General features: G+C 37.7%; 1 protein-coding gene across 1 annotated transcript in view; it reads left to right on the top strand.

The window, feature by feature from the left end:
- SYNE2 (spectrin repeat containing nuclear envelope protein 2) overlaps positions 1–27,446 on the top strand; it is a 271,450-nt gene that overhangs the window by 59,777 nt on the left and 184,227 nt on the right. The window contains exons 17-31 of the mRNA XM_068963775.1: positions 322–471; positions 1,842–2,015; positions 5,042–5,200; positions 5,478–5,651; positions 8,599–8,733; positions 9,682–9,840; positions 13,560–13,771; positions 13,918–14,008; positions 14,849–14,967; positions 15,433–15,559; positions 18,002–18,159; positions 18,977–19,124; positions 19,945–20,555; positions 22,989–23,168; positions 25,112–25,262. Of these exons, the coding sequence (XP_068819876.1) occupies positions 322–471; positions 1,842–2,015; positions 5,042–5,200; positions 5,478–5,651; positions 8,599–8,733; positions 9,682–9,840; positions 13,560–13,771; positions 13,918–14,008; positions 14,849–14,967; positions 15,433–15,559; positions 18,002–18,159; positions 18,977–19,124; positions 19,945–20,555; positions 22,989–23,168; positions 25,112–25,262 (2,748 nt within the window). The remainder of the gene's footprint in view (positions 1–321; positions 472–1,841; positions 2,016–5,041; positions 5,201–5,477; positions 5,652–8,598; positions 8,734–9,681; positions 9,841–13,559; positions 13,772–13,917; positions 14,009–14,848; positions 14,968–15,432; positions 15,560–18,001; positions 18,160–18,976; positions 19,125–19,944; positions 20,556–22,988; positions 23,169–25,111; positions 25,263–27,446) is intronic.

Below are 27,446 nucleotides of genomic sequence, written 5' to 3'. Positions count from 1 at the left end.
TCCAGGGGATCTTCCCAACCCAGGGATGGAACCCATGTCTCCTGCATTGGCAGGCAGATTCTTTATCACCAGGCTACCAGGGAATCCCTATATTTAGTATAGTGCTTCATAAAAGCACATATTTAAAAAATAATTTTTGAACTTAAATGATTAAATTATTCTCTTGTTCTTAATAATTTGAGACTGAGGTGTTGTATGGGAAATTTTATAATGTTCCTAATAAACCCTAAAAAAATTAAATATGTCTCCTTATTGTTTTTAATCATATATCTTAGAATAAAAGATATAAACATTACATTTCATGACATTAATTTTTTATAGGAAGTGAACCTGCCACTTATGAAATTACAGGATGAGCCCTTTCTTGACAACTCTGGAAATATTCAGCCCTCCAAGGAAGAAAACCTAACTGTTGGTTTTTCAACCAATACGTCAAGCGAACTTCCTGAAAACCACAATCAGAATATTATGGTAAACAGTCATATCTTATGTAGTTCCTTTGTACTGATATATGGAAATAATTTAGCTTTGCTGTTTTTTCTTTGGAAAACAACCCATATTGTTGAAACATAGATAAGTAAGATTATTAGATAACACTTAAAGTATGGTCATTGTTCAGTAAAATGCCCGAGTGGTACCCTCATGCAGTGGTCATCAGTGCCTAAACAGTAGCCATAAGCCTATAGCTTTTATGGCTGTAGATTTATGGATTAAAATAAATAAAAAACTTGAAAGGAAATAGTAAATAAAAGCCCTGTGCCTCTGACTCACTGAAGAGTTTGCAGACACACAGAAGCAGTCATGACTTCTGAGCTGTGGGAGTGGAGTTGCTGTTTTCTTCAGATTACTTCTGACTGGCACTCAGTTGTCCAGCTTTAGGCTAGCCGCTGGCCTGTCTTGCATCCTTTCTGTAAAATGGGGGGAAGTAAAGTCTTTCTTTATTGCTGTGTTGTATAATTCAGAGGATGAATTTAGATTATAAATAAGAATATGGAAAAGAAAGAGCAACAACAAGAAATCATACACATGTATGGTGTAGCACCTGTGATTTTGGAAATATGCTCCCTTCAGAATAATAACTTATACAACTTTAAAGAAATAAATTTATCTGGCTTTTGCCAGTTGCTATGATGGAGTGCCTGTTTTCCCATCGTTAGGAGACCTAATTATGGAACATCTTGAATCTGTGCACTATGCTCTTCGAATAGAAAAATATAGAATATTTTTCTCATACATTTAAAATGTGATCTGATTAAAAACAGCTTTAAGAATGTGTCTGTCATGTAAAGCTGTAGCATATCAATTTATAGGATACTGAGAGATTATTAATGGGAAAAGGCTTAATTTCATTGAAATTCGATTCTGATATTTCACAACTACTGTTACCAATGGCTAGCTGTATTTAATTAAATTGTATACCAGTTTTAGAAATGTGTTTATAGAGTCAATACTATAATTTTCTAAGCTCTAATCTCTCCTGTAAAATGGAAATAATAGTAACTAACTGATAGGAATGATATCCTTAAGAAGATTTTGTGAATAAATCTCTTAATTTTTAAAGTATTTATACTATCATAATGTATCATTATCATATCCAAAAAGTAGATCTTAAGTCATTAAAATATGTTGATTTAGCACTCTCAGGGGGAAAAAAGCAATATAATGTGTTTATTTTTAATTTTTTGGCATAAAAGTTCAGTATGCATTTTAACTAACTTTTATAAAGATGCTATTAAAACATTGAGTTTAAAAAGCAGCCATTGTTTTTGAGATTTTCATTGTTAAATTAATTTAATGGTAAATGTTACCATTTTCTCGAGTGATAATTTTGAATGTTGTAGGCTGGGGAAGATCATGAAAAAGAAGATGAAGACTTTTCGGGGCCACTGAAAGTGGCTGAAGAGGTTGAGAAGCTCACTGGACAAGTGGAAACCTGGGAGGCAGAAACCACATCTGTTTTGGATCTTCTGAGACAGCAGGATGATGTAGAGACCTCAGTGGAAGAATCTTTGCAGGTATGAGTGTAACAGCATTGACAAGACAGCTTTTGTGGCTGTAGGCTTATGGATTAAGATAAAAAGTTTTAAAGGAAATAGTAAATAAAACCACTGTTTGAATTTTCTTTGTTGGGGTTTAAAAAAAAAATGACGTGGAATCTCAACCTTGGATCATTTGCTGTGATTTGCCTGAAGACAGAGGATACAGTTGAAGACTAATAATACCTGAGGAGTTTAAATTCTTGAACTGATTTTCCCAGCTCCAGAGTGGAGATTAAAATATTGTCTTTCATCAGAGGGCAATGAGATGAGTAAGTGAGTTCAGTCTTCCTATAGCTCAGTGCAGTGTGAATATAAGAGATGATGCAATCTACTGTTGGAAAGCTAAACCCTTGTGGAAGCCACTTTCCTTTCTTACCTGATGCAGGAAGGGGGCTGCATGTTGTTAAAAAACTCTGTTCTGTCTTTATTCTCAGGCAGTTGACTCACTGAAAAGCAATGAGGCAAGAGTGTATTTTAATATCACTCAGTTCTTCCTGGAAAGAAGTTACAATTGAGGTTTTACTGAGTTCCAGCTCAGCTATGAAATTTATAGAGCATGTCATAAATTATAGCAAGATGGAAAGTTCTAGGAATAAAGAATTATTTGTTTAATTCTTTTGAATTTTGAAATTCTTTTCTACATTTTGAAAAGGTATATATGAATAATTTTGTGTTTCATTGTTTGTAAGAGTAATACCTTTCCTTGCTTTGAAAATATTATGTGAACTTAACCTGTGCCATCTGCTGGTACTTTTCTAATTTTATTTATCTATTTATTTTTGTAACGGATTTCTTTTAGTGTAATAAGTGAGTGAGAAATGAGAAATTCAGTATTTTTAAAATCAAAGGTGTTAAACAGTGAAAACACAAACATGCTGAAATATAATTCTGATAAGAAGTTAAGTAGAACTTATGGTTGCTGGGAGGAAGGAACTGGGGTAAGGGATACTTAGGGAGTTTGGGATGGACAGGTATACACTGCTATATTTAAAATAGATAACCAACAAGAACCTACTATATGGAACAGGGAACTCTGCTCAGTGTTATATGACTTGAACGGGAGGGGAGTTTGAGGGGAGAATGGATACATGTATATGCTTATCCCTTTGCTTTCCACCTGAAATTGTCACAACATTGTTAATCGGCTATGCTCCAATACAAAATAAAAGGTTTGATGAAACAAAAAAATGAAAAAAGGTAGATCTTTATTGGATCAAGATATATTGTTAATTAAGAAATACAAGTTGCTGAACAGTATGGGTAATGTGCTTTTAGTGTTTTAATACTAAAACACTAAATGCTTTTCGTGTTTTTAAAAACAGTTGCTTTTTGTACTTTATACTTTTAAATCTATAGAAAAATATCTGTGAGCCCTCCTCTTAGTGTATTTCCTGGTACATAGTAGATACAAAGTACTTATTTTTTAAATGAATATGCAAATGGTTGATTAAATGACAAGGGAAGGATGGGGAAGAAGAAAAACTTTTTCTTCATGTGCTGTACTTCTATTCTTGTTTAAGTTTTTTACAGGAACTTTTGTTACTTTTATAATTAAAAATAGAAAAAAATTGAAATTACAAATCAATGTGCTCATTTCAGAACATTTAAAAAATTCATAAAAGTATAAAGTGAAAGTGTTAGTCACTCAGTCATGTCTGACTTTTTGCGATCCCCTGGACCATGGATCCATGGGATTTTCCAGGCAAAAATACTGGAGTGGGTTGCCATTCCCTTATCCAGGGAATTTTCCTGACCCTGGGGTCAAATCCTGGTCTCCTGCTTTGCAGGCAGATTTTTTACCATCTGAACCACCAGGGAAGCCCATAAAAGTGTAAAGAGGAGAACAAAAATCACCACAATTCCTCTGTTCTATGATAAATAAGATCAATATTTCCATAGTTGATATCATACAATATAATTTCTATTTTATAGAAATATACTACGCCACCTCTGAGTTGTAATTTAAAATTTTTTTGTTATTTTGATAACTGAAAGTGGTGTGCCATTATTTTAATTTGTAACTTATCTGGTTACATGTAAGATTGAACTGTCTTTCATATATTCATTAGCCATTTGTTTCCATGAATTATGTCTTTGTATTTTCTGAATTTTCTTTGGGATCTTAGTATTTTTCTTATTGAATTTATAAACTCTCTGAATCATGACTCATTTTCATTTGTATGGCAAATATATTTACCAAGTTGTTGACTTTTAAGTTATTTTATTTTACATACAAAATTTCTGTATTTTTATAGTCATTTCTGCCTTTAAAGCCCCTCCAAACCCAGGGGGCAGATCAGTTTTCATGGATAATTTCTTCTCTTTCTAGTTTCATGTTTTATATATAATTTTCTAATTCATCTGAAACTTATTTTTGGTATCTTGGAAAAAGCATGGTTCTAAAAAGATGTTTTTCCAACAGCTGTTTTCTCCAGTAACATTTATTGAACTCCTTTCTGATTGATTTGACTACGTGAATAATTTCACTTTAATGTTTATTACTATTCTCTCAACATATTTTCTCTCTATCGGCATTGTATTCCTCTAAGTAAGTGAAGCTGCTCAGTCGTGTCCGACTCTCTCCAACCCCGTGGACTGTAGCCTACCAGGCTTCTCCGTCCATGAGATTCTTCAGGCAAAAATACTGGAGTGGGTTACCATTTCCTTCTCCAGGGGATCTTCCCGACCCGGTCTCCTGCATTGGAGGCAGACGCTTTAACCTCTGAGCCACCAGGGAAGATTGTATTTCTCTAGTCTTTATTTTATCTATGTGCTTAGTGTTTAAGAATAATACATAAAAGTCTATGTTGCTCAGAATCTGATTGTATTAATATAAATTTAAAAATGAATTTTAAAAATAACTTTTTTAGAATATAAATTTGCCTCATTTTGGATTAACAGTTAACTTTTTATGATTTCCTGATGAGATTATTAAGATTATTAATATGTTTAGCATATAATCAGAATATTTATTGTTATCTCACTCTAATGTGTTTTTATAGCATCTTATTGCCAAAGGCTCTATGTACGAAGAGCTTGTATCTAGAATCGAAGACACTTTACAAATGGATGTACCACATGTTTCAAGTCAGGAGTCTCTCCAACATGTCCTCACTGCTGGACTTCAGGCAAAGATTCAAGAAGCTAAAGAGAAAGTCCAGGTCTCTCTCTAATATTCCCTATTTACTGAATTTAGTCTTTAAAACCAAGTAGTCAATGGGAGGGCCGGACGGAGAAGGGGATTGCCTTGTAGTTTGAAACGTTTTTGCAAAATATTACTTTTCCCTTTTATTTCAATATCAATATAGTAAATATAGTAAATAGAATATTCTTATGTCTAGTGGGAAAATATGAGTTGCTACTCAAGCTGTTTTTCAATTTATGAGTTTTCTAAGAAGTTGGGCCAAGTGTTAAGTTGACAGTTTTTCGTCATTACAGATCATTATGGTAAAATTAGTAGCTGTGTTGAAGAACTCAACTGATGTTTCCCAAGACCTGGATGTCAGGCTGAAGGTGGAAGAAACACAGAAGGAACTTGAATCATACATTACAAGGGCTGAGCAGTTACTTGGGCAAAAAGAGAGCCAGAGGGGACTAATTTCAAAATACAAGGTGGGGCTGTTTCAACTATCACATGTAGGACATTTTTCATTACCTCATTTAAAATCAAGATGTTTCCATCACTGTAATTATAATAAAGTTATCATAACTTTAAAAAAGTCCCAGTTTTATATATTGTTCCCCAGAGACTCTTAAACATTCAAGTGATTATTTTAAATTCAAATTTTACTGTAGACTCACTGAATGAATTCAGTGGTATAGTGTAAAAAGCATGGCTGACTCTATGACACTGAGCAAGAATTTGATTTCTCTGGCTTTTTTAATCAATAAAATGGACATAATAATTCCAGTCCTATTCAACTGCCAAATAAATGAAAACAAGGTATGTGAAGAAGCTTTGAGTGGTTAAAATTCCCCAAATGTAAAATGAAATTATTATTAAAATACTTTAATAAAAGTTACTAGGAACATATGCTTATCAGCAGTTAAAGATCCAGTAATACGTTGTATGGAGACAGTTTTTGGTTGATTTCATGGTTTGATAGGCAGCTTAAGACGGTATCAAAATCAATGGTAAAAACTACTATGTATAAAATAGGAGGGAGGGGAGTTCAGGACAGGGAACATGTGTATACCTGTGGCGGATTCATGTTGATGTATGGCAAAACCAATACAATATTGTAAAGTAATTAACCTCCAATTAAAATAAATAAATTTATATTAAAAATAAAATAAATAAGCTCCAAGGATATATGTGCAGCATAGAAAATATAGCTATTATTTTATGATAACTTTAAATGGAGTATAATCCATAAAGATATCAAATCACTCTGTTATACACTTGAAACTAATGTAATATTGTAAATCAGTTATACTTAAAAAAGAAAGATATGTCCAAGCATATCTAAAGCAGAGACTCACTATTAATTAATACTGGGAGGCACTGGGAGATATGAAATAAAAGTAAAACAAGGTCTCTACCCTTAGACATCGGAGAGGTAGAGAAATATATGTTCCTTCATTCACCCATTCAACACTTACCAAATTTACTGAACATTTTAAATGGGCTAGGCATTTTGGGAGAGATAAAAAGAAGTAAATCCAAAGCAGAAATAGACTACCAGACATAGAAAGCAAACTTATGTTTACTAAAGGAGGTAGCAGGGTGGGGAGATAAATTAGGAGTTTGGGATTAACATATACATACCACTGTATATAAAATAGATAATCAGCAAGGTCCTACTGTATAGCATGGGCAACTCTACTCAATATCTTGTAATAACCTCAATATCTTATAACAATAGAAAAGAATCTAAAAATATATATATATATTATATATATATATATATAAATAAAACTGAATCACCTTGCTATACACTTCAAAGTAACCCAGTATTGTAAATTAACTAAACTTCAATTTTTGTAAACAAAGATGAAGTCAATCAGTACTCTGTGCTACTGCACCCGGTCTTTCCAGGAAAAGGGACTCCTCCAGCAGCCTCTCTTAATCCTCCTTGTGGCCTCTTCCTCTTGTCTGGGTTCAACCCTCTTTGGCTTTCTGGACTGTTAACCATACTGGACCCTAGCACCAGCTATTTCAACATTGCTTCTCCCACCACCATCTTATACTGTTTGCACCTTGTCAGCCACCAGCTTTGCCCAGTTCCCACTGTCTTTTTTTTCTCCCAGTTTTACTCCTGGAATGCTGAGAGTGCTGAACTGAGCTTGAGTCAGTGGTTCTTGCAAATAATCACTAGGATGGATTTCAAGAGGACAGATACAGCCAGCTGAGGAAAGAGGGAAGGGAAAGAAAAAGCAGAGGCCTCAGGCCCCTTCTCTACCAGAGGGAGGAATTACAGTGTTAGTTCTCATACCACTTTCCTCTTCCTGCCCATCTTCCTTCTGAAATCTGAAGCCAAGGCCTCCCCCTTTTTGTCTCTGGCATTTAGTGAAATAGTCCCATTTTCACAGCAGAAGCAGAATCCGTGCCTTGCCAGTTACTGCCCTGAGGCCCCAGGGATTCCTGGGACACATGAGTGGCAGGAGTTCCCTGCCTGCACATGGGGCTAGCATGTCTTCCCTTTCCATAAATCTAGCAGTCCTCACAGAGGCTTTAGAGGAGGTCCCTGGGGCTCAGACTGTACCTTTTCTGCAGGAGACCCATGATAAATATGTAATAAGTAAATGAACAAATCCCCAGCCTGCTTCATTGCTTTCTCCCTCAGAATTCGTTTCATCTTCTTGTCTCTTATAGATTTTTCTGCCCTTTCATAAACGCTATAGACTATTTTCTGTTCTGTTGTTTAGTGGTTGCCTAAGCCAGGTTTCTGTTCTTACAGAGTATTATTGCCAGGCAAGATCCTGTAAGAGTAAGTAAGTGTGAGATAAGGAGCAGGCACATTCCAGTCTATGGGACTGCCATTGTTGTTGGCCCTAAATAAGCCTTTGAAGTCCATGATAAGAGGATGTCGCCTCTTTATGTTGCAGCATAAAATGATTAAGCACAGTATTAAACATTTGCCACATTACCCCTACTATAAACTGTGTCTTATTGCAACACTGATATCTAATACAAGCTGGTATACTCTTTAGACTATATTACTTATGAAGTGTGGTCATCTGCTCAGTAATTAAGAACTTTAGAGGATACTTTGCCAGTGGCTCATAATAATAAGCCTTTTAATTGTTTATGAAAGGGACCAAAAACTGTTTGGAATATCATAAGGAAGTCTCTGTCTTGGCCTCAAAGGTGTAACTACATTTGAATAATAAATATTTGCAGTTCTTTTCAAAAGAAATCAAAGCATACAAAAGGGAGATCACCTTCAGTCTACACCTAAAAGTCTCCCCTAAAGCTTCAAGTAGTCTCCATGGAGTCCTTTCCTGGTTCTCCCTGTTAAAATTCTCTAAAATTATACCTGTTAAATTAGCTTTGAGAACATAGCCGTAGAATAAGACTTTCATGTTCTTGTTTGTGGGGTTTTTGTTTTTTTTTTAGGAAGCACTGATAATTTTTAATACTAAAAGTCAGGCCAAGTATTTGAAAGCTGTTGAAGAACTGAAAAATAATGTAACTGATGATGTAAAGCTGTCTTTGGAAGAAAAGAGTAGAGACCTCTGTGCCAAGTGGGAGGTAAGAACATGCACGTATGTCTGGGGCCTGTGCCTGGGCCTTATGATCCTGATATTGATCCTGATATTAATATATACACATGTAGAGTTTCATAGAAAATAGGGGTAGGCTTTGGTGGCAGACAGACCTGGATCCAGCAGCTAATGAATGAACTTGAGTGAGTTGCTTAGCTCCTAGGAGTTTCATTGATGAATTGGGAAAAACCTCATTGCCTTGGCAGAATTGTTGCAAGGCTTTATATAAAGTGCCTACCACAGAGATTGTTTTTGCTAAATGTTATTGAGTATTAAATGTGTGTGTGAGTATATGAAGAGAGAGAGAGAATAAGGTAATTTAATTGAATATCTACTGTTAAAGGGTTTCTTAAAACACATTTTAAAATAATCTTTTAATTTTAGAACAATTTTAGATTTACAAAATTATTACAAAGGTAGTAATAATGATACAGAGAATTCCAGTGTATGCATGCCCAGTCTCCCCAGTTATTAATATATTAATATAGTACATTTGTCATAAGGGACTAATAGTACATTATTAACTGAAGTTTATACTTTATTCTTGTTTCCACAGATTTCCACCTAATGTCCTTTTTTATCTGTTATGGAATCCCATTCAGGATATACATTGTAGTTACTTGTTATTTCTCCATAGGCTTATTTCTCTATATTTTGTATATATTTTCTCCCAGTCTACCTCTTGTCTTTTAATTCTAACCATGTCTTTCACAGCTGAAACACATTTTTAGTTATTAGAAAGAAAAAAAATGTGTTTATGAGTCTGGTATATTTTAAAACATCCTCCCCAAAGATATATGCATGAATCAGAATTACACATAAGTTCATTTCTATCCTTGGTTACCACAAATATTTTTATTTTTTTAATGGAAATCTTCTCAATATATCCTGTTTCCATGGTTAATATGTGTCTTTGATTTTTTTTTTTAAACAGTCTGTTCATCGTGAAATGTCCCTGTATATTCAACAACTAAAAATAGACATTGAAAAAGGAAAACTTAGTGATAGTATTGCGAAACTCGAAAAGCAAATCAATAAAGAAAAGAAGCTAATTCGCAGAGGAAGGACCAAGGGTCTCATCAAAGAACATGAGGTAAAAACCTGTTTTCATTCAAGTTTTGTCATCACTGTGGGGTTTATCCTAAATGGTTTAGTAAGTCCTTGGCTAGGATTAAAACTGCTCTGAAAATTACCTCAGCGCTTTTGTCCCCTGGGGATCATCCCTTCTGCAGTTCAAGCTCTGTCTAACCAGAGTCTGCGTGTCTTGTTTTTTAGAAGTGAGAAGAATTCAGCATTGACTTAATTTTTTTTTTTTTTTCATATATCTCAGTGGCCCCTGTCCCCAAGACTCTGGTTACAAACATGTCACCCTCTGTTGAAGTTCCCATAGTTATTTTTGTAAGGACTCGGCATCCTCTGAAGCACAGCTTTTGTGAAAGATAGCAGATCAGGATATAAACCAGCCCGGGCAAATCTTATGGTCTTTGGTCCTCATCCTGTTTGATTGCTTTCGTATATTTGACAGTCCCGACCCCTCTTTTCATTTAAACTTTCTACTGCTGTGGCTCTCTCAATATCCATCTCTCTTGCATTTTATTATTTTGGGGGAGATTCTTCTTTCTATGCGTTCTTCACAAATTTTCCTTTTTTCTTCTGATATCCCAATGCTTTTGTTTTGGAGTGTCTGTTTTTGGCTAATCTCATGCTTGCTCCAGGTGACTGTATGCACTTTGGTGCTTTAACTGCCCTCTCTGCAAGGAAAAGCCCAGATCCTTATCTCCAGCTGAGTCCTTTCCCCTGAAGTCCAGATTGTGTCTCTGAGTAGTAGATACCACCAGTGTTCTTCAGAGACCTCCACTTCAGCATGTCCAGAACCAGCCAATCTTATCTCATTTCAAACTTTTCTTCCTCTAACACATCCTGGTTATGAAGGTCGTCACCGTCTCAGAACTCCCTCAGCCTTGGAGTCAGCTACCAGGTCCCATCTGTTAATCTTCAGAAGAGCTGCTTGTTCTCCTTCCTTTCCATCAGTGTTGCTACTTCCCTTAACCTGGGTAATTTTTTCGCTGTGATGGTGGTGGCATCATTTTCTGGTCCTGTCACGAGAGTGATCCCATTGAACCCCCCTTACTCTCAGAACATCTCTGAACTCCTCAGAAGGCCATGCAGGCCCTTCACTGTGTGGCCCCAGGACACGCCTTCAGTGCCCCTCCTGCCACGCTAGACTCCACGTCCTTTCAGAACATCTGGAGCTTTTCCTGTCTTGGCTGCTCCTTCTGTTAGGCATGACCTCTCTCTCCTTTTCCTTGGAGGACTCTGTGCATGTTCTTTCAACCTCTAGCCCAGATGGTTCCCTCATGTGAAGGGGGTTTTCTCAGACTGCTTAAGGCGGGTGGTGTCCCTTGTCATGCTGTATGCTCATTATTTGTGTGGTTACTGTGGGGAAGGAACAAGCTTTCCTCGACACTTTAAGATCTTTGGTTGGATCTGGAAATTGAACTGACAAAGAGATTAACAGGAGAAAAGCATACATATTTCCTTGAATTTTTTTTAATGTGCGTTGGAAACTTCACAAGGGCATGATGACCCAAAGAAGTGACCAGAGCAGGAAACTTGTGTACCTTTCAGACAAAGAAACAATACATTTGTGAAGAATTGAGAAGATGGAGAAGTTTGGGATAGGGGTAGTAAAATGGTGAAGAAGTAACTAGGAAGAGAAGCGTTAGCGTGCAAGGTTTGTTGCAGATTCCTTTGGTTCCGTCTCTGGGCTGATAAAACTGTCTCCAGTAAAAGGAGCTTTATTTCTTGCCTTTAGGCAGAAAAGGAGAAACCTTTTCTGTTTTATTTTTTGACCACACTGTGCAACTGGCCGGATCTTAGTTCTCAAACCAGGGATTGAACCCTGGGCCCCAGTAGTGAAAGCACTGAGTCCTAGCCACTGGACTGCCGGGGAATTCCCTCTGCATTTACTGCTGCTGCTGCTTTTTTATTTTATTTATTTATTTTTTGCTGCTTTAAAAAAAAATATTTATTTATTTGTTTGGCTACGTCAAATCTTAGTTGCAGCATGAGGGATCTCGGTTTTATATCCAGGATCCTTGTGGCTAATGGACTCAAGTTGTGTCTCATGGGCTCCAGAACTCTAGGGAGTCATAATGAAGAATAATATAGACGTATTGTTGACAGTTGGCCCTAAAGGGATTCGCCACAGCCTAATGATGGAATGAAGGAAACCAGAACACGTCGCCCCAACGTATGCCTCTCTGACACGAAAGGAGATTTTTTTAATTGAAGCATGGTTAATTTACAATGTTGTGTTAGTTTCTGCTATATAGACAAGTGATTCAGTCATATATATAATTCCCTCTGCATTTACTGCTTCTTTTTTAAAAAAAATTTATTGATTTGCATATTATATATATTGTTCTTCATTACGATTTACGACATGAAAATTATTTTGAGCTGAAGGCAAGTAAGAAGCAGAAAAGGGACTTCCCTGGTGGTTTAGTGGTTAAGAATCCACCTTCCAATGCAGGGGAAATGGGTTCAATCCACGGTCGGGGAACTAACATCCCATGTGAAGTGAAGTAACTAAGCCTGCTCACCTCCACTGGAGGTGAGGCAGAAACTAGAGTTCCAGAGCCCATGAGACACAACTAGAGTCCATTCGCCACAAGGATCCTGGATACACAACAGAGATCCCTCAAGTCGCAACTAAGACCTGACATAGCCAAGTAAATAGATAAATACTTTTTAAAAAAGAAGAGAAAAAACAAGAAGAAGTAAATGCAGAGGGAGTTTTATATATATATATATATATATATATATATATAATGACTGAATCACTTGTCTGTTTCAGTTGAGTTCAGTTCAGTCGCTCAGTCGTATCTGACTCTTTGCAACCCCATGAATTGCAGCATGCCAGGCCTCCCTGTCCATCACCATCTCCCAGAGTTCACTCAAACTAACGTCCATTGAGTCAGTGATGCCATCCAGCCATCTCATCCTCTGTCGACCCCTTCTCCTCCTGCCCCCAATCCCTCCCAGCATCAGAGTCTTTTCCAGTGAGTCAACTCTTCGCATGAGGTGGCCAAAGCACTGGAGTTTCAGCTTTAGCATCATTCCTTCCAAAGAAATCCCAGGACTGATCTCCTTTAGAATGAACTGGTTGGGTCCTTGCAGTCCAAGGGACTCTCAAGAGTCTTCTCCAACACCACAGTTCAAAAGCATCAATTCTTCGGCGCTCAGCTTTCTTCACAGTCCAACTCTCATATCCATACATGACCACTGGAAAAACCGTAGCCTTGACTAGATGGACCTTTGTTGGCAAAGTAATGTCTCTGCTTTTGAATATGCTATCTAGGTTGGTTATAACTTTCCTTCCAAGGAGTAAGCGTCTTTTAATTTCATGGCTGCAGTAACCATCTGCAATGATTTTGGAGCCCCCCAAAATAAAGTCTGACACTGTTTCCACTGTTTCCCCATCTATTTCCCATGTCTGTATAGCAGGGACTAACTCAACATTGTAAATTAACCATGCTTCAATTAAAAAAATTTCCTTTCGTGTCAGAGAGGCATATGTTGGGGTGATGTGTTCTGGTTTCCTTCATTCCATCATTAGGCTGTGGTGAATCCCTTTAGGGCCATCTCTCTCGTCTTTGTTTCCAGTGCCCACTCCCACAGCAGGCACACTGGAGGGGCTTATAAAAGAATGTGTTGTTAAAGCCACACACATCTGTTCGTTTCTAATCCTCACGGACTAATCATGTAAACTCATCGGAAACACATTTCCCACTTTATTTCCTCAATCAGGCCTGCTTTTCTGAGGAGGGCAGCCTGTACCAGCTTGATCATCACATGGATGTCCTGCGGGAGCTGTGTGAGGAGCTGACTTCTCAGAAGAGTCAACAAGAAGTGAGGAGAGCGCTCAAAGATTACGAGCAGAAGATAGAGAGGCTTCGGAAATGTGCTTCCGAGATTCATATGACACTGCAGCCCACCTTGGGAGGCACATCAAAAAACAAGTTAGTGCCTCATGAGAATAGCTACATATGAGGGAGAAATAAGATGAAGCCTTTTGTGAAGGCACATGACAGTGAAAATTATTTATTCTCTTAGGCTTCATTTTTTTCTCCTGATATTTTAATATGCAATTTTGATTCCTTCCTAGGGGAAGCACAGATGCATCTGAGAATGGAGGAGGGAATACCCTCAGCGAGGTGCCATCTGCAAAATCAGACAATCAGCCATCAGCAGAAAAGGTGTTAAATCTGGATAATGTGTTTTAGAAGTAAACCCAATAAGAAAAAATACGAAGAGTACAATAATCCATTTCTCATTGAGTGTTGGTTTTAATTATCTGATTGTTTCTATCAGCTGAGAATTCTCACTTAAATAATGTAAGGAAGATTGCTTTTCGAAGAATTAGAATACAACAAACCAAAGCCAGGGCAATCATAACTTGATCTTCCCCCTGAGGACACAAACAGTTCTTTCCAAAAGACCGTTTTGAACCATTACGAGTACATGCTGCCTATGAGGGTTACTTTTGAGAACACAAGAATGTTGAGCTTAATCTGCACAGATGCTTCAGCATCAGAGATGAACTACTTCATTTGTCATGGTTTTTTTTTTTTTTTTTTTTTTTTTTGTCATTTGTCTTTTTATCATTATAATGTCTTTTACTTTCTTTGGGAATTGGATTTTCTAAATTCTTGAGTTCTAGCTTAGTGGGGATTTGCTGTGAGTCCCGGCTGCCAGTCAGAAGGTATGGGGCGGGAATGAGGTGTACTTGTTTCAGAGGTCTGCTCCTGTGTGTTGTGCTGTGCTTCTGTCTGCCCTTGACCATGGATGGCTATGTGGTCACAAGCAGAGACAATGCTTAGGGGTTGGGAGAACTCCTCTATCCTGCTGGCATACCAGTTCAAAGGTGAGAATCAGCCTGATAAATCTCCTGTGTCCTACGGGAAGACCTGTCTCTGAGCTGAAGTTTGGGGTATAAAGAATCAATGATATCCATTTGTATCACAGAACTGTTTATCTTTTCCAGGCAATTAAGTATATTGAAGATAGTATGTTTACTCTTTTATGTATTTGCTTAGGCAATGGAATTGGTTCAGAATTTTAACCTGGAATCCAAGTTAAAGCCTCAACAGGAGGAAAGCATCATGGAGAAATATGAAAAGGGTCACAGTACCTCTATTGACAGTTTGCTAGAGAGGTAAACTGTTTTTTAAAAAAAAGATTTTTATTTGAAGTATAGTTGATTTACAATATTGTGTTAGTTTCAGGGGTATGGAAAATGATTCAGCTATACATACATACATATATGTGTATATGTTCTTTTTCAGATTCTTTTCCCTTATAGGTTATTACAAATATTGGTATAGTTCTCTGTGCTATACAGTAAATCCTTGCAGGTGATCTATTTTATGTACAGTATTGTGTATATGTTAAGGAGAGGTAAACTCTTTTAAACAGCTAGAAAATCTAGCAAAAGTCTTTTATCAGTGCAGATATGGTATACTTTAATAAGTTTTTATTTTCCTTTTGTCATAATTTTTGCCTGTAGTCCAATATCTTAAGTAGAAATTCCCTGGGCTTTCCTCATGGGCAATTGACAGTTTAAAAAATTTGGGGGTCTAATTTTAAAAATCAAGTAACTTTGCATTTAATTTTTTTCCAGGTATGATACACACAAAGACACTCTTGAACTTCACCTGCAAAACAGCATTGCCAGAATTACTTCTGATTTCTCCAGTGACAAGGAAAGGAGTAGTGTTTGTCTACAGGACAAACTGACAGATCTACAGGTAAATACTGAAAATATTACTAGAGGAGTTTTATCTTTTATTAGAAAATAATGCACCATGGGGTTTCACTGGTGGTCCAGTGGTTAAGAATCTGCATGCCAGTGCAGGGGACATGGGTTCAGTCCCTGGTCTGGGAAGATCCTACATGCCATGGGGCAGCTAAGCCTCTGTGCCACAACTGCTAAAGCCTGTGTGCCTAGAGTCTGTGCTCTACAACGAGAAAAACCACCACAACTAGAGAGTAGCCTTGGTGCCCACAGCTAGAGAAAGCCCACAGGCAGCAATGAAAACCCAGGGCAGCCACAAAGAAATAATATGTAAAAATAAATAAATCTTTTAAAAATCATAAAAAATGTTTATTACGAAAGAAAATTGTAGCACCCTGCTGCTGCTGCTAAGGCGCTTCAGTCGTGTCCGACTCTGTGCGACCCCATAGATGGCAGCCCACCAGGCTCCCTTGTCCCTGGGATTTTCCAGGCAAGGACGCTGGAATGGGTTGCCATATCCTTCTCCAATGCATGAAAGTGAAAAGCGAAAGTGAAGTCTCTCAGTCGTGTCCAACTCTTAGTGACTCCATGGACTGCAGCCCACCAGGCTCCTCCGTCCATGGCATTTTCCAGGCAAGAGTACTGGAGTGGGTCACCATTGCCTCCTCTGAATAGTACCCTAAATATAGAAAATAAAGACACCCTAAGTATTACACCACCATTTTTGTTGAGGTCCCAGAGGCTAGATGTTTCTGAAGAATGTTCTGTCACCCAGTTTGAGAAAGACACCCAAACCAGTAAAGAGTTTGGTTCCAGGTCCTGATTTATTGCTCATGCTCTAATTTGATATTTTATCAGATTAGAAGTTTGGATTGTGTTTGGGATGGAGATGAAATCTTCAGATGCATTGGATGAAACAATATGTTTGAAGGTTATTTCAACCAACACACCTTCTAAAATTGCTCTAAAGTTAAGGATATATGAAAAATCAGCCACTCTGAATTTCTGTCTCAGCCAGCTATCATCTTAACTGAATTGTCACATTATCTGTTTGATGTTGGTCAGTAAGGAAGGAGCAGGTAGTGGAGGGAGCGTTCACAGTACATGATGGGTGACCTTATGGAGAGCCTTCAGAGGAAGTATTGTATCTGAGTCAGGAGCCGCAGAAAAAAACAATTTATCTAGTGGTGGGCATACCAGCTGTAAGTTCTACAAATAAATATCTTCCTTGGACTTCCCTGGTGGTCCACTGATTGAGAATTTGCCTGCCAATGCAGGGAGTGTGTCTGATCCTTGGTCTGGGAGGATTCCACGTGCCGTGGGGCAAATAAGCCCAAGTACTGCAATTGCTGAGTCCGTGTGCTGCAAATACTGAACCCTACTTGCCCTAGAGCCCATGCTCTGCAACAAGAGAAGCCCCTGCAGAGAGAAACCCAGGCAATGCAACCGGAGAGTAACCCCCCACTTGCTGCAACTAGAGAAAGCCTATGCGCAGCAATGAAGACCCAGTACAACCAAAAATTAATTAATTTTTAAAAGGATGTTTCTTATTTAGAAGATAATCAGCATTACTGTGCAGCACCCTTGTATGCTTGGCGGTACATTAGAGTAAACCCTTAGAGAAGGCATATCCAGTGGAGAAAAGGCCATGGGTGCTTCCTTCAGTGCCTCTGGTATTTTCTAGTCATCTTCCTTTTAAGATGCTAGTTCCTGAATCACGTTCTACCAAATGGCTCCTTTCTATTTTCCATCTGAACAAGCAAAATTCATGTGTGAAAATCTCTGTTGTTCAAGTGATGAATTTAGCATGTTTTCATCACAATTAAGAAATGGCCTTTTGAGACCTTACTCCTGTGACTGAATAATAAGTTGATTAGAAAAGCTAAACTAAATCCTTGGGGAAAGTGAAGGACAAATGATGCTAATGAACACTCAGATTTTATAGCAGTGCCTTCTTTTTTAAAAAATAGAACCAAGAGAAAGATTTGGAATAGTATAGAATTTTAGATGTTTGGTAATAAATCATAAATTAATTTTATTCACTTCTCTTTTGACAGAAATATTCTGTTTTGCTGCAGTTGTAGTTTAAGGAGAAAAATGATTATCTAGAGAAAACTAGAATATCTAATAGAATATCTGTCCTTCCTTCTCTGTGTGTCTTTCTGAGTTGTATTCTGTGTATCTCACTTCAGAAGGGGGGTTTGGATTCCTTAAAAGTCATGTTGCTGATTCCCTTGACTTTCAGTGGATCCTCTGAGGGCGCAGTTAATGTAATTGTTCTTTGAAGGACAGTTTACTTGTAGATGGTTGGAAGATATCTTTTCAAATGTATCTTCATGTGAAACTTGAAGATGTGAAACTTGCTTGTGCCCACAGTTGTGAATGTTTCATTTTGTAAGAATAGAATAATTGTGCCTATTAACCCATTCATTAATAAATTATGTATTCCACACAGGTCTTAAAAAATGAAACGGATGCTTGCTGGAAAGAGTTTGAAATCACTTCATTGAAGTTAGAAGGGCTTGAGAGTGACATTAAGAAGCCTTTTATAGTTAAGGCAAGAGACAAATTAAAGGAGAAAGAAAGAGAGCTTCAGATGACTCTTAAGTCCAGGTATCATTCTGGGATCTATTAACCATGCGTTTACTAAATTTGCTGAATTTGTTAATGCTGTTTTAAGCAAGGTTAGTATTATATTTACGAAGTGTGTTATTTTATTTAATTGTCACAGCAGCCATAAGAGAAGCTGAGGAGGAAACTGCTTCTGAAGGAGGTTAAATCATAAAACCAAGTCACACTACCCAGAAACTTAAGTGGAACTCAAGTTTTGTTGAGTTCCAAAGGCTGAGCTTCCCACTGTCTCCCCTTGAGCCTGCATTTGGGCACATCACATGACTTCTGGGCCTTGATTTCCTCATTTCTAGAATGAGAGCGCTATTGCTTTTTCTTTACATATTCCAGCACATCTACCCATTTGACATCAGATGGAACTGAGGCTTGGAATCTACATTCTACTTATTCAGATTCACACATTTCAAGTTATTAATTAGCTTAGTCTTTGAAGGCTATTATATTCTCCCTAATCAAATAATTAGTATTCATATGAGTTTCTTTGTCACCAAGGCAAGGTTCAATTACATCCAAGTATTTTATATGTCAAAAGGGAAGGAAAAGCTTAGTATGTTTTACACCAGCTTTCCATTTAGTGCAGTATCAGTTAGATTATCAAAAATACTTGGATATAGCAAATAGCTCATTTGCCATTGTAGATCACTGGGTTTGACTTTTAATGTGATGATCTATGCATATTATTATATGTATTTTCATTGCATAATTGTTTTCTGTTCTTGGTTAATAATGGCATTGATATGTTTTATAGGATAACTTTCTGCTGTGTTTTCCCCTAATGTCTGGCTTATTTTTCACCCAGAATGGAGTCTTTAGAGACTGTACTGCAGATGGTGTTACCCGTGGAGAAGGAGTCCCTGCTTCTCTGCGACACAGACCTGCTCCTCTGTAAAATGGCCATTCAGGAATTTCATCTCACTGATGCTGATGACATTTATCAAAACCTGAGGGTAAATATAAATTCTCAGAGGATATTTATGGAATTATCAGTTCTTCAGAGATTTATATATGTTTATGGATTTTTATTAAACATCAATAGTATTTCTTTAGAATATAAACCATTACAGAAAAACCTTCAATAATATAGACTTGTTATTATATAATATAGACTTGTTTATTTTTCAACTCTTTAATTCCTCACCAGTTCAGAAGTAGTTACCTTGGAGTAAATAATAATGTATTTTCTTTGAATTAAAAATGAAGGCTTGCTGAGAGTTTGGGGGAGAATGGATACAGGTGTGTGTATGGCTGAGTCCCTTCACTGTTCACCTGAAACCGTCATAGCATTATTAATCGGCTATATTCCAATACCAAATAAAAAGTTTTTAAATAAATGAAGGCTTGGTAACGAATGCCTTCTCCAGTGACTAAAATCCTAAATCTCTGTATAGACTCATATGCTTAAATTATCATATTCTGTAGTTTACTTATTCCAAATCTCATCTTAAATTGAAAATATTTGTTTTATTTTTCAAATTATAAACAGGTGTCTCAGCAGATCAATCTGTAATTATTTTCATTGCATCAGTAATTTGATATACCTCTTTTCTTTTGGAGACCAAAACATCAGGAAGGCTATCAGATAAGAAAACAACTGGGTCATTGGATCATTTGTAATTAAAATGTTCCTTCTGTCAAAGCTGTCAACCTTGGTTAAATTGAGAAGCCATTTTCTAGATCAAATCTAGTGACGTAATTCTGGGTTAGTTTCTGTTATACAGTCTTTCTTCTACGTCAGTCTTTCAGCTTTTCTTATTACTTTTATTTTAGAATATCCAAGATTCCATAGTAAAACAGATTGAAACATGTAAGAATTTGGGACAGTCAGGCAACTTTGCATTAAAGGAATTACACCCCCTTGACCTGCATGTAGCACAGAATATTATTCTGAAACACAGAACACAACTGGAAGAAATGAGCCACAGAGTACAGAAGAACAAAGATGCTCTCGAAGCTCTGGAAGATTTTTTGGCTTCTCTGAGAGCAGCTGGACTCTCTAGTGAGCTTCTTACAGACCATTCAGCCTCAGATTCACACGGGGTACCAGCAAATACTTTGACGGTGGAAGATAAAAAGAGGGAAATTCATCGGATGAGAGACAAGGCCAGACATTTGGATGAGCGTTTGAAGATGCTTGGTATAAGCATTAAAGACACTGAACAGGGTGAAAACACCTCCTGTGAAAAACTTCTGGATGCTTTGTCCGAAAACTTATCTGAGACACATTGTTCTGGTGGGCAGGAGGAAGTCACTGAAGAAGACAAATTACTAGGGGCTTGTGTGTTTAAGAATGACGAACTCCTGAAAAATATTCAAGATGTGCACAATCAAATCAGTAAAATTGGCCTGAAGGATCCGACTGTTCCAGCAATAAAACAAAGGTAGGCATTTTTATCCATCTCCATGCCAGATGACATTCTTCTGTTTGTTTTTTTTTCCAAGTATCCTTTAGGTGAAATAAATGCTTCCTGTCTTTCCACTTCTGTTCCATCCTGCTCTATTCAGGATTCAGCGTTCTTTTTTGTAGACTTTTCAGACAAACTTCCTTTTTGTTGATACTATGCCTTTACAAAGTGTTATATAATTGTTTTTTATTTTTTTCAGTTTAATAGGGAAATAATTTTTTTTCTTTAAAATTTTCATTCTTCTGGATGAAGGAAGAGTGAAATAAGATATGTATAAGATCCATGAGTTGCTGCAAAGTCTCTTGACTGCTGTGTATTTATTATGGGGTTCTCTTGATGGGGGAAGTCCTGGGAAACTACACACATTTGATGATAGACAAGTGGAAGATGCACATGCCACCTTGTCCTGGCTTCTTCCTTCATTGGTTGGGGACTGAGTGGGAATGCAGGGGACTGAGTTTAATAGGTAAACTAAAGTTGGTGTTGACTTTGGAGAGTCTCCAAAGTCAACTCAGTTGGCAGCCTTCTGTGTGAGTGCTGCCGCTCTAATTCTGGCATTCAGATCCTGAAAATGAAAACGTTAGCAAAAGCTAGCAAAAGAGTTACTTTTGTGGAGCTCCCCTCCCCCTTCTAAACCTCTCCCTTTTCCTGGCTCTTCTTCTATCCACCTCTAATCCCTCAGGCTCAGTGCTCTCCCAGGGTTCTTTAGCTGATTAAGCTCTTCCCTCTGAAATCTCCCTGAGCTCTCGTCTCAGTGAGACATCTGTTTCTGCAGTACTCCAGTTCTTAATAAGGCATGGAACTGATTTAGTTATTGATTGTTAATGCATTTATTATAGATTTATAAATAAATTAGTAATAAATACTAATTTGCAAGTGAAAACTACATGTTGATAGATGGTAAGCTGCTTTAATTTTATTTGAGTTATCAATAGAACAAGCCAGGCATTGTTTTAGGTCCTGGGGATATAGCAGTTAACAAAACAGACAAAAATTCTTGCCCTTTGTAGAGCTTATTATCTAGTGGAGAGAAGAAGAAGATATATAGTATGTGCGCTGGTGCTAAAGGCTATGGGGAAAAGTTAAGCAGAGAAGGAGGAGGTGGTTGCAATTCAAAAGTGGTCATTAGGCACAGTTTTACAGAGAAGGTTTTCACCATCTCTTGGAGCTTGCTCAAACTCATGTCCATCGAATTGGTGATGCCATCCAACCATCTCATCCTTTGTTGTCCCCTTCTCCTCCTACCTTCAATCTTTCGCAGCATCAGTCAGCTTTTCACATCAGGTGGCCAAAGTATTGGAACTTCAACTTCAGTGTCGGTGCTTCCAGTATATATTCAAGATTGATTTCCTTTATAATTGACTGGTTTGACCTCTTTGCAGTTCAAGGGACTCTCAAGAGTCTTCTCCAAACCACAGTTCAAAAGCATCAATTTTTTGGTGCTCAACTTTTTTTATGTCCAACTCTCACATCCATACGTGACTACTGGGAAAACCATAACTTTGACTACATTACATGTACCTTTGTCGTCAAAGTAATGTCTCTAGGATTGCATATGCATGTCACAAAGTAATCCTGTCTGTGTTTGTCATAGCTTTTCTTCCAAGGAGCAAGTGTCTTTTAATTTCATGGCTGCAGTCACTCACTGTCTGCAATGATTTTGAAGGGAAGTCAAGAGAATCCTGGAGGTCAAGTGACAACACCTTTCAATGAGGAGAAACGATTAGCTGTGTCATATGCTGCCTACTGTTGAAGGAAGATGATGGAGATCGGGACATGGGATTAGCAATGTGAAAGTTACTGGGTAGCTTGACAAGCAGTCTTGGAGGAGTGAGCGCCTTATTGGAGTGGATTCAGTAGAGAATTGGAAGAGAGGAAGTAGAGGCAGAGAGAGTATCTGATAAAAGCAATTTAGACCTAAGCAAATGGAGTTAGCCCTGCCAGGGTTAATTTGTATGTTGAAACCCTTAGTTCAAATGACTCTTCTTTGTTTTGGGGGGCTTTTTGTACACATTTGCATTCCCTTTCTTTCTATCCCCTGTGCCCTGCCTGAGGGGTTTGCAGTGTTCTGCCATCTGTCTCTTTTCCTCTCTCCATATCATCCTTTCTATCCCACCTATGCACACATATTCTTTCTTTTTTCTCATATGCATATACACACCCTTTATAAGTGTATTCATCACTGAGAAATGTTACTGCTCATGGTTTTGTATGTCTGTTCTATTTAAAACACAAACTAGTTCTGGAAATGCACCTCCTGAACTCTGTCATAGGAATGTGTGATCTTGGCATAAATCTCATGAGGGCAAATTAAGGTTAGTGTGCTCCATGAATTACCCATATTTGTATTGAATCAAAATTCGCCAATATTGATAATTGGCAATTAAAAATTTCTCTCTCATGTTCAAGGAGAAAATCGTTAATCAGACTGGATAAAGACCTAGATGAATATGAAGAAGAGAAGAAACACTTGCAAGAAATGGTGAATTCTCTTCCACCATTCAAAGATGGCAGAGACAAAGCCCTGAGTCAAAGGTGCCGGGACACAGCAGTCTTGTGGGAGAATGCAAAAACCTTGGTCACAGAATGGTAAGGAGAAAAAAATTCCTCCACCAGCTAAAATTTTTAAATAGAGAATAATAATAATTAAAAAACCAAACCCCTCCCAAATCTGAAAAATTGTCTGTGGCACAGTTAACTTTTTGGAATTTGTATGCTAATAACACAGTCCCTTGGGCCTCAAGGAGAGGCCAACTTAAGAGTTTCACACTAAGCTCACTAGGCCAATGTCTGGGGCAAGACCTGGAATCCTAGGTTATGGGCAAATGAATTTAAAAGGTTATCTAAGAGAGAGGACAAATATATATAGTGTATTTATAATTACTATTGCCCATTTGTATTAGTTTTCTGTTGCTTCTGTAATAAATGACCACAAATGTAGTGGCTTAAAGGCAACATAAACTTATCGTACAGTCTGGAGGTTGGAAGACCTAAAATCACCTGTGTTCCTTTCTGGAATCTCTAGGAGAGAATCCACTTCCTTGCCTTTTCCCTTTTCTGGAGGCTGCCTGTTACGTTCCTTGGCTTGTGTCCCCTTCCATCTTTAAGGCCAGCTGAGTAGCATCTTCAGATCTCAGTCTCTGTCTTTCTTTCATCTCTGCTTTTGTTATCACATCTCCTTCTGACTCTGACCCTCCTGTCTCCTTATAAGGGCCTTGTCATTATGCTGCACCCATTCAGATAATCCAGGAAAGTGTCCCTATTTTAAGTTCCTTAATTTAGTCACATCTGCAGAGTTCTTTTTGCTATGTATAGAAGGTGTTCACAGGATCCAGGGATGAGGACGTGGATGTCTTTGGGAGTTGGGGGCATTACTCTACCAGAAAATTACACCTCTGCTTGATTGACAGGTGTTGTCAGTCAGTTACCACCATCTTTCCTACAGAGCCTGAACAAGGCTCAGAGTTTTCCTAATTTTGTAGCAGTCAGTACTCACCAATCCTGGTTGGCAGTGCAGCTGGACAGTCTTCATCCTTATCTTCTCCCTTTGCTTTCTGCCTGAGGGTGGGAGTGGCTGGAGGGCTGACCATTCCAGGGACCATACCACTCAAGGGTTCCAGTTGGGTTGGGAACTGAGAGGGACTAATGGGCGATTCGTGAGCAAGAAGAGAGAGAAGTCAAGGTGGTCTTAACCCCGCCCTTTTCAGCAGAGGTTCTGACCGCTCTTGTCGGCTCCCTCTTTGGCTCAGGGCACTTTCCCTCTCTCCTCTGGAGGCCAGGTGGCGCATCTGTTATTGGAAAGATTAGTCTCTAGGTGTCCCAGCTGCCTTGTCGTTTCCCTTAACTCTACCCTCAGTGGTCCTTCCACCACAGAACTCCATCTGAGTGTGCCTTCTGCTTCCTGCTGGAACCTGAGTATACAGTATTCAAGATGAAGCCATGTGGTGTTTGATCTAGTCCACTCTTGGATTTTACAGAGGAAAGAAGTGAGGTCCACAGAGCCTGAAGTAACTTTCTTAAGGTCACATGACTAATTTTACCTAGCCATAAATAGAAACCAGCTGCCTTTTAACTGCCACATCATCTATCCTACTTAAGCTTTTTTTTTTAAATGACTAAAATCTATAATGAGTTGAAATAGATGTAATTGAATCGTATTGAATTAACACTGAAACAATGTCCAAAAATAACGCTAAAGAGGCACCATTTTCCAAGATATTTTTTAGTTAAAGATGAAATCGAGGTGCTGATTCCTTAAGGTTATGAATCCTGTGTTTCTGTCTAGAGCTTACATCTGGTCACTTTTTAATATTGACCTGGTGAAAATAGTAATCCAGTCCTTATTTAGACCATCCATTTGTCAAATAATTACATATACCATCATTCTTGGGTTAAATTGTAAAACAATTTTATAAACCATGTCTAGAGGAAAAATCCTTCTATAACTTATTAGGTTATTTTTATAGCATACTACAAAGAGAAAGAATGGTTTTGTAACTTTCAGAAATTTAGCTGTGTTACTTTTTTTATAGCCTTGACCAATGTGAAAGAGTTTTGGAGCTCTTAAAACAGTATCAGAATTTTAAAAGTGTCCTGACAACATTGATTCAAAAAGAAGAGAATGTCATCTCCCTCCAGGCTTCCTACATGGGAAAGGAGAACTTGAAGAAAAGGATAGCAGAGGTGAGTCCAGATTCCAAAGGAAACTTTACACAGTGGCCTCGATTGCAAGCCTGACAATAGAGAGAAGGTTATCAGTGGAATCATTTTCAAAATGTAGTTTAGAAGTAGTTATTAGTGACTCTGTTTTACCAGGTATACAAGAATTTATTGAATTTATCCCCAGGCCTTGAAAAAAAGTTGGTCCCCAAGTTAATACTGGGTTGCATCTGTTTGGGTTTTGATATTGGTGGTATGGTTCTCTTGGAGTCTGGGCTTGCCCTTGCTGAAAGGTTGGAACAGTCTGTGCACTGACTTTCCACCTAAGAAGAACCTGACTTCACCACAGCCTTAAGAGAAAGAGGGTACTAGGAAAATCCCTAAAATCGGTTGTTAGTGGATAAAGAAAAAATTATCTTTTTATTTCTTCTCTTTCTGTAAAGATGTGTGAGCTTATCTCCAAGTTGCTCCATCTGTGTTCATAGCCTTGCCAATCACAACTTTATAGTCTAAGAATTACACTTTTGGACACTAGATGTCATTATTTTCTATGATTTTATGTGGTTATCAACCAGAGTGGCAGAAGTATGGAGTACTTAGAAAAGAATATGTTACACTGTATTCTTATACACCAGAAAATTACACTTCCTCCTGGTTTCCTGAGTACTCTATACTAAAGTGCTGTCAGAGTGTCAGAGGCATGTGTGAAATATCATCTACTTGATACACCTGGCTCTTAGAAAGCAATTTTATTAAACTTTACAATGATTGAGAGCAACATTAATGAAGCTTATATACAGACATACTTCGTTTTATTAGACTTTGCTTTATTGTGTCTTTTCAAATTTAAAGTTTGTGGCAACCCTTTGTCGAGCAAGTCTATCGATACCATTCTTCCAACAGCATTTTCTCTTTGTGTCCCTGGGTCACAGTATTTCAAACCCTTCACCAGCAAAGGTTATGGCTTGCTAAAGGTTCAGAGAATGGTCCAAGTATTTTTTAGCAGTGAAGTATTTTTAAATTAAGGTATATACATTGTTTAAGACATAATGCTATTGCACACTTCATGGACTGCAGTGTAACGTAAACAAAATTTTTAAATGTGTCTGGAAACTAAAATATTCACGTGACTTGTGTTATTGCAATACTTCCTGTACTTCCATGGTCTGAACCCAAACCTGCAATGTCTCTGAGGTATGCCTGTAGGCCAGATTCTTACAGACAATTTAGTCTTTGCCTAAAACATGTCCCAGTTCATACAGTTACTTTTCTACTCCACCCCCAGCACCCATTTTTCAGCCTGCGCTCTTGTTTCAGGATCCAGGTCTCTGCCTTAGATACTCACAGATCCTGAGTCCCTGCCTTTTAAACTGACCAGAGAGCAAATCCCTCTTGACTTGCAACTATTCTTGGTTTGTGCCAGGCCCACTGTGATGGTGTAACCTTACCCACCCCCCGCCCCCCCACGCCCAGCTTAGCTGGACAGGTTAGCAACTTTCTCTGTAAACAAAGAAATAAAGTAAGGATAGAGGTTAAATAACTTTCCAAAGATTATATGGCTAATAAGTGATAGAATTGTTATTTAAGCTCAGCCTGTCTGACTACAAAGTTGTGTTTCAACCGTAATATTGTCTTACCTGAAGACATATTTGAAACGTGAATTGTAGAAGTAAAAAATGGCTAGCTTTATACCTCTTTCTCAAGTGTAAAGATTTACTCACAAGAATATCTTGAAATTAATGAAACAACTGATTATATTTAAGAAATGTATAAATGTCCAGGTTTTTACTATTAGATTGAGAATCTTATATCTACCATGGTATCTTTGTATATTTGCTGAAATAATATATCATTTTGTATGGGAGATATAGAAGTACACTTGTGTTGAATCATTTTCTCTAATGTTTGTTTTTTTTTAAACCTGTCTGGAAAAAGCAAATTGTGGTACCAGCTGTTAATGTAACTCTCTGTTAATTTTGTGATGACTTAGGTATGGTCTTGAGAAACAGTCGACTTCTGGCATATGTATTTTCATGATACTTTGCACCAGTGGCTGAAATATGATACCACTGAGAACTTTTGTCCTTAAGAACCATAGAAACCTGGATGTTTATCTAGGGTATGGTGCCGAATTTCCACTCTCTTTAATGAAAGGCAGAAGTGCAAAAGTAAGACTAGAAGGCTAGAATGTCAGGGGACTGTTAAAGT

Source organism: Capricornis sumatraensis, chromosome 2, assembly GCF_032405125.1.
Source record: "Capricornis sumatraensis isolate serow.1 chromosome 2, serow.2, whole genome shotgun sequence".
NCBI lineage: Eukaryota > Metazoa > Chordata > Mammalia > Artiodactyla > Bovidae > Capricornis > Capricornis sumatraensis.
This window is presented reverse-complemented; position numbering and strand designations above follow the sequence as displayed.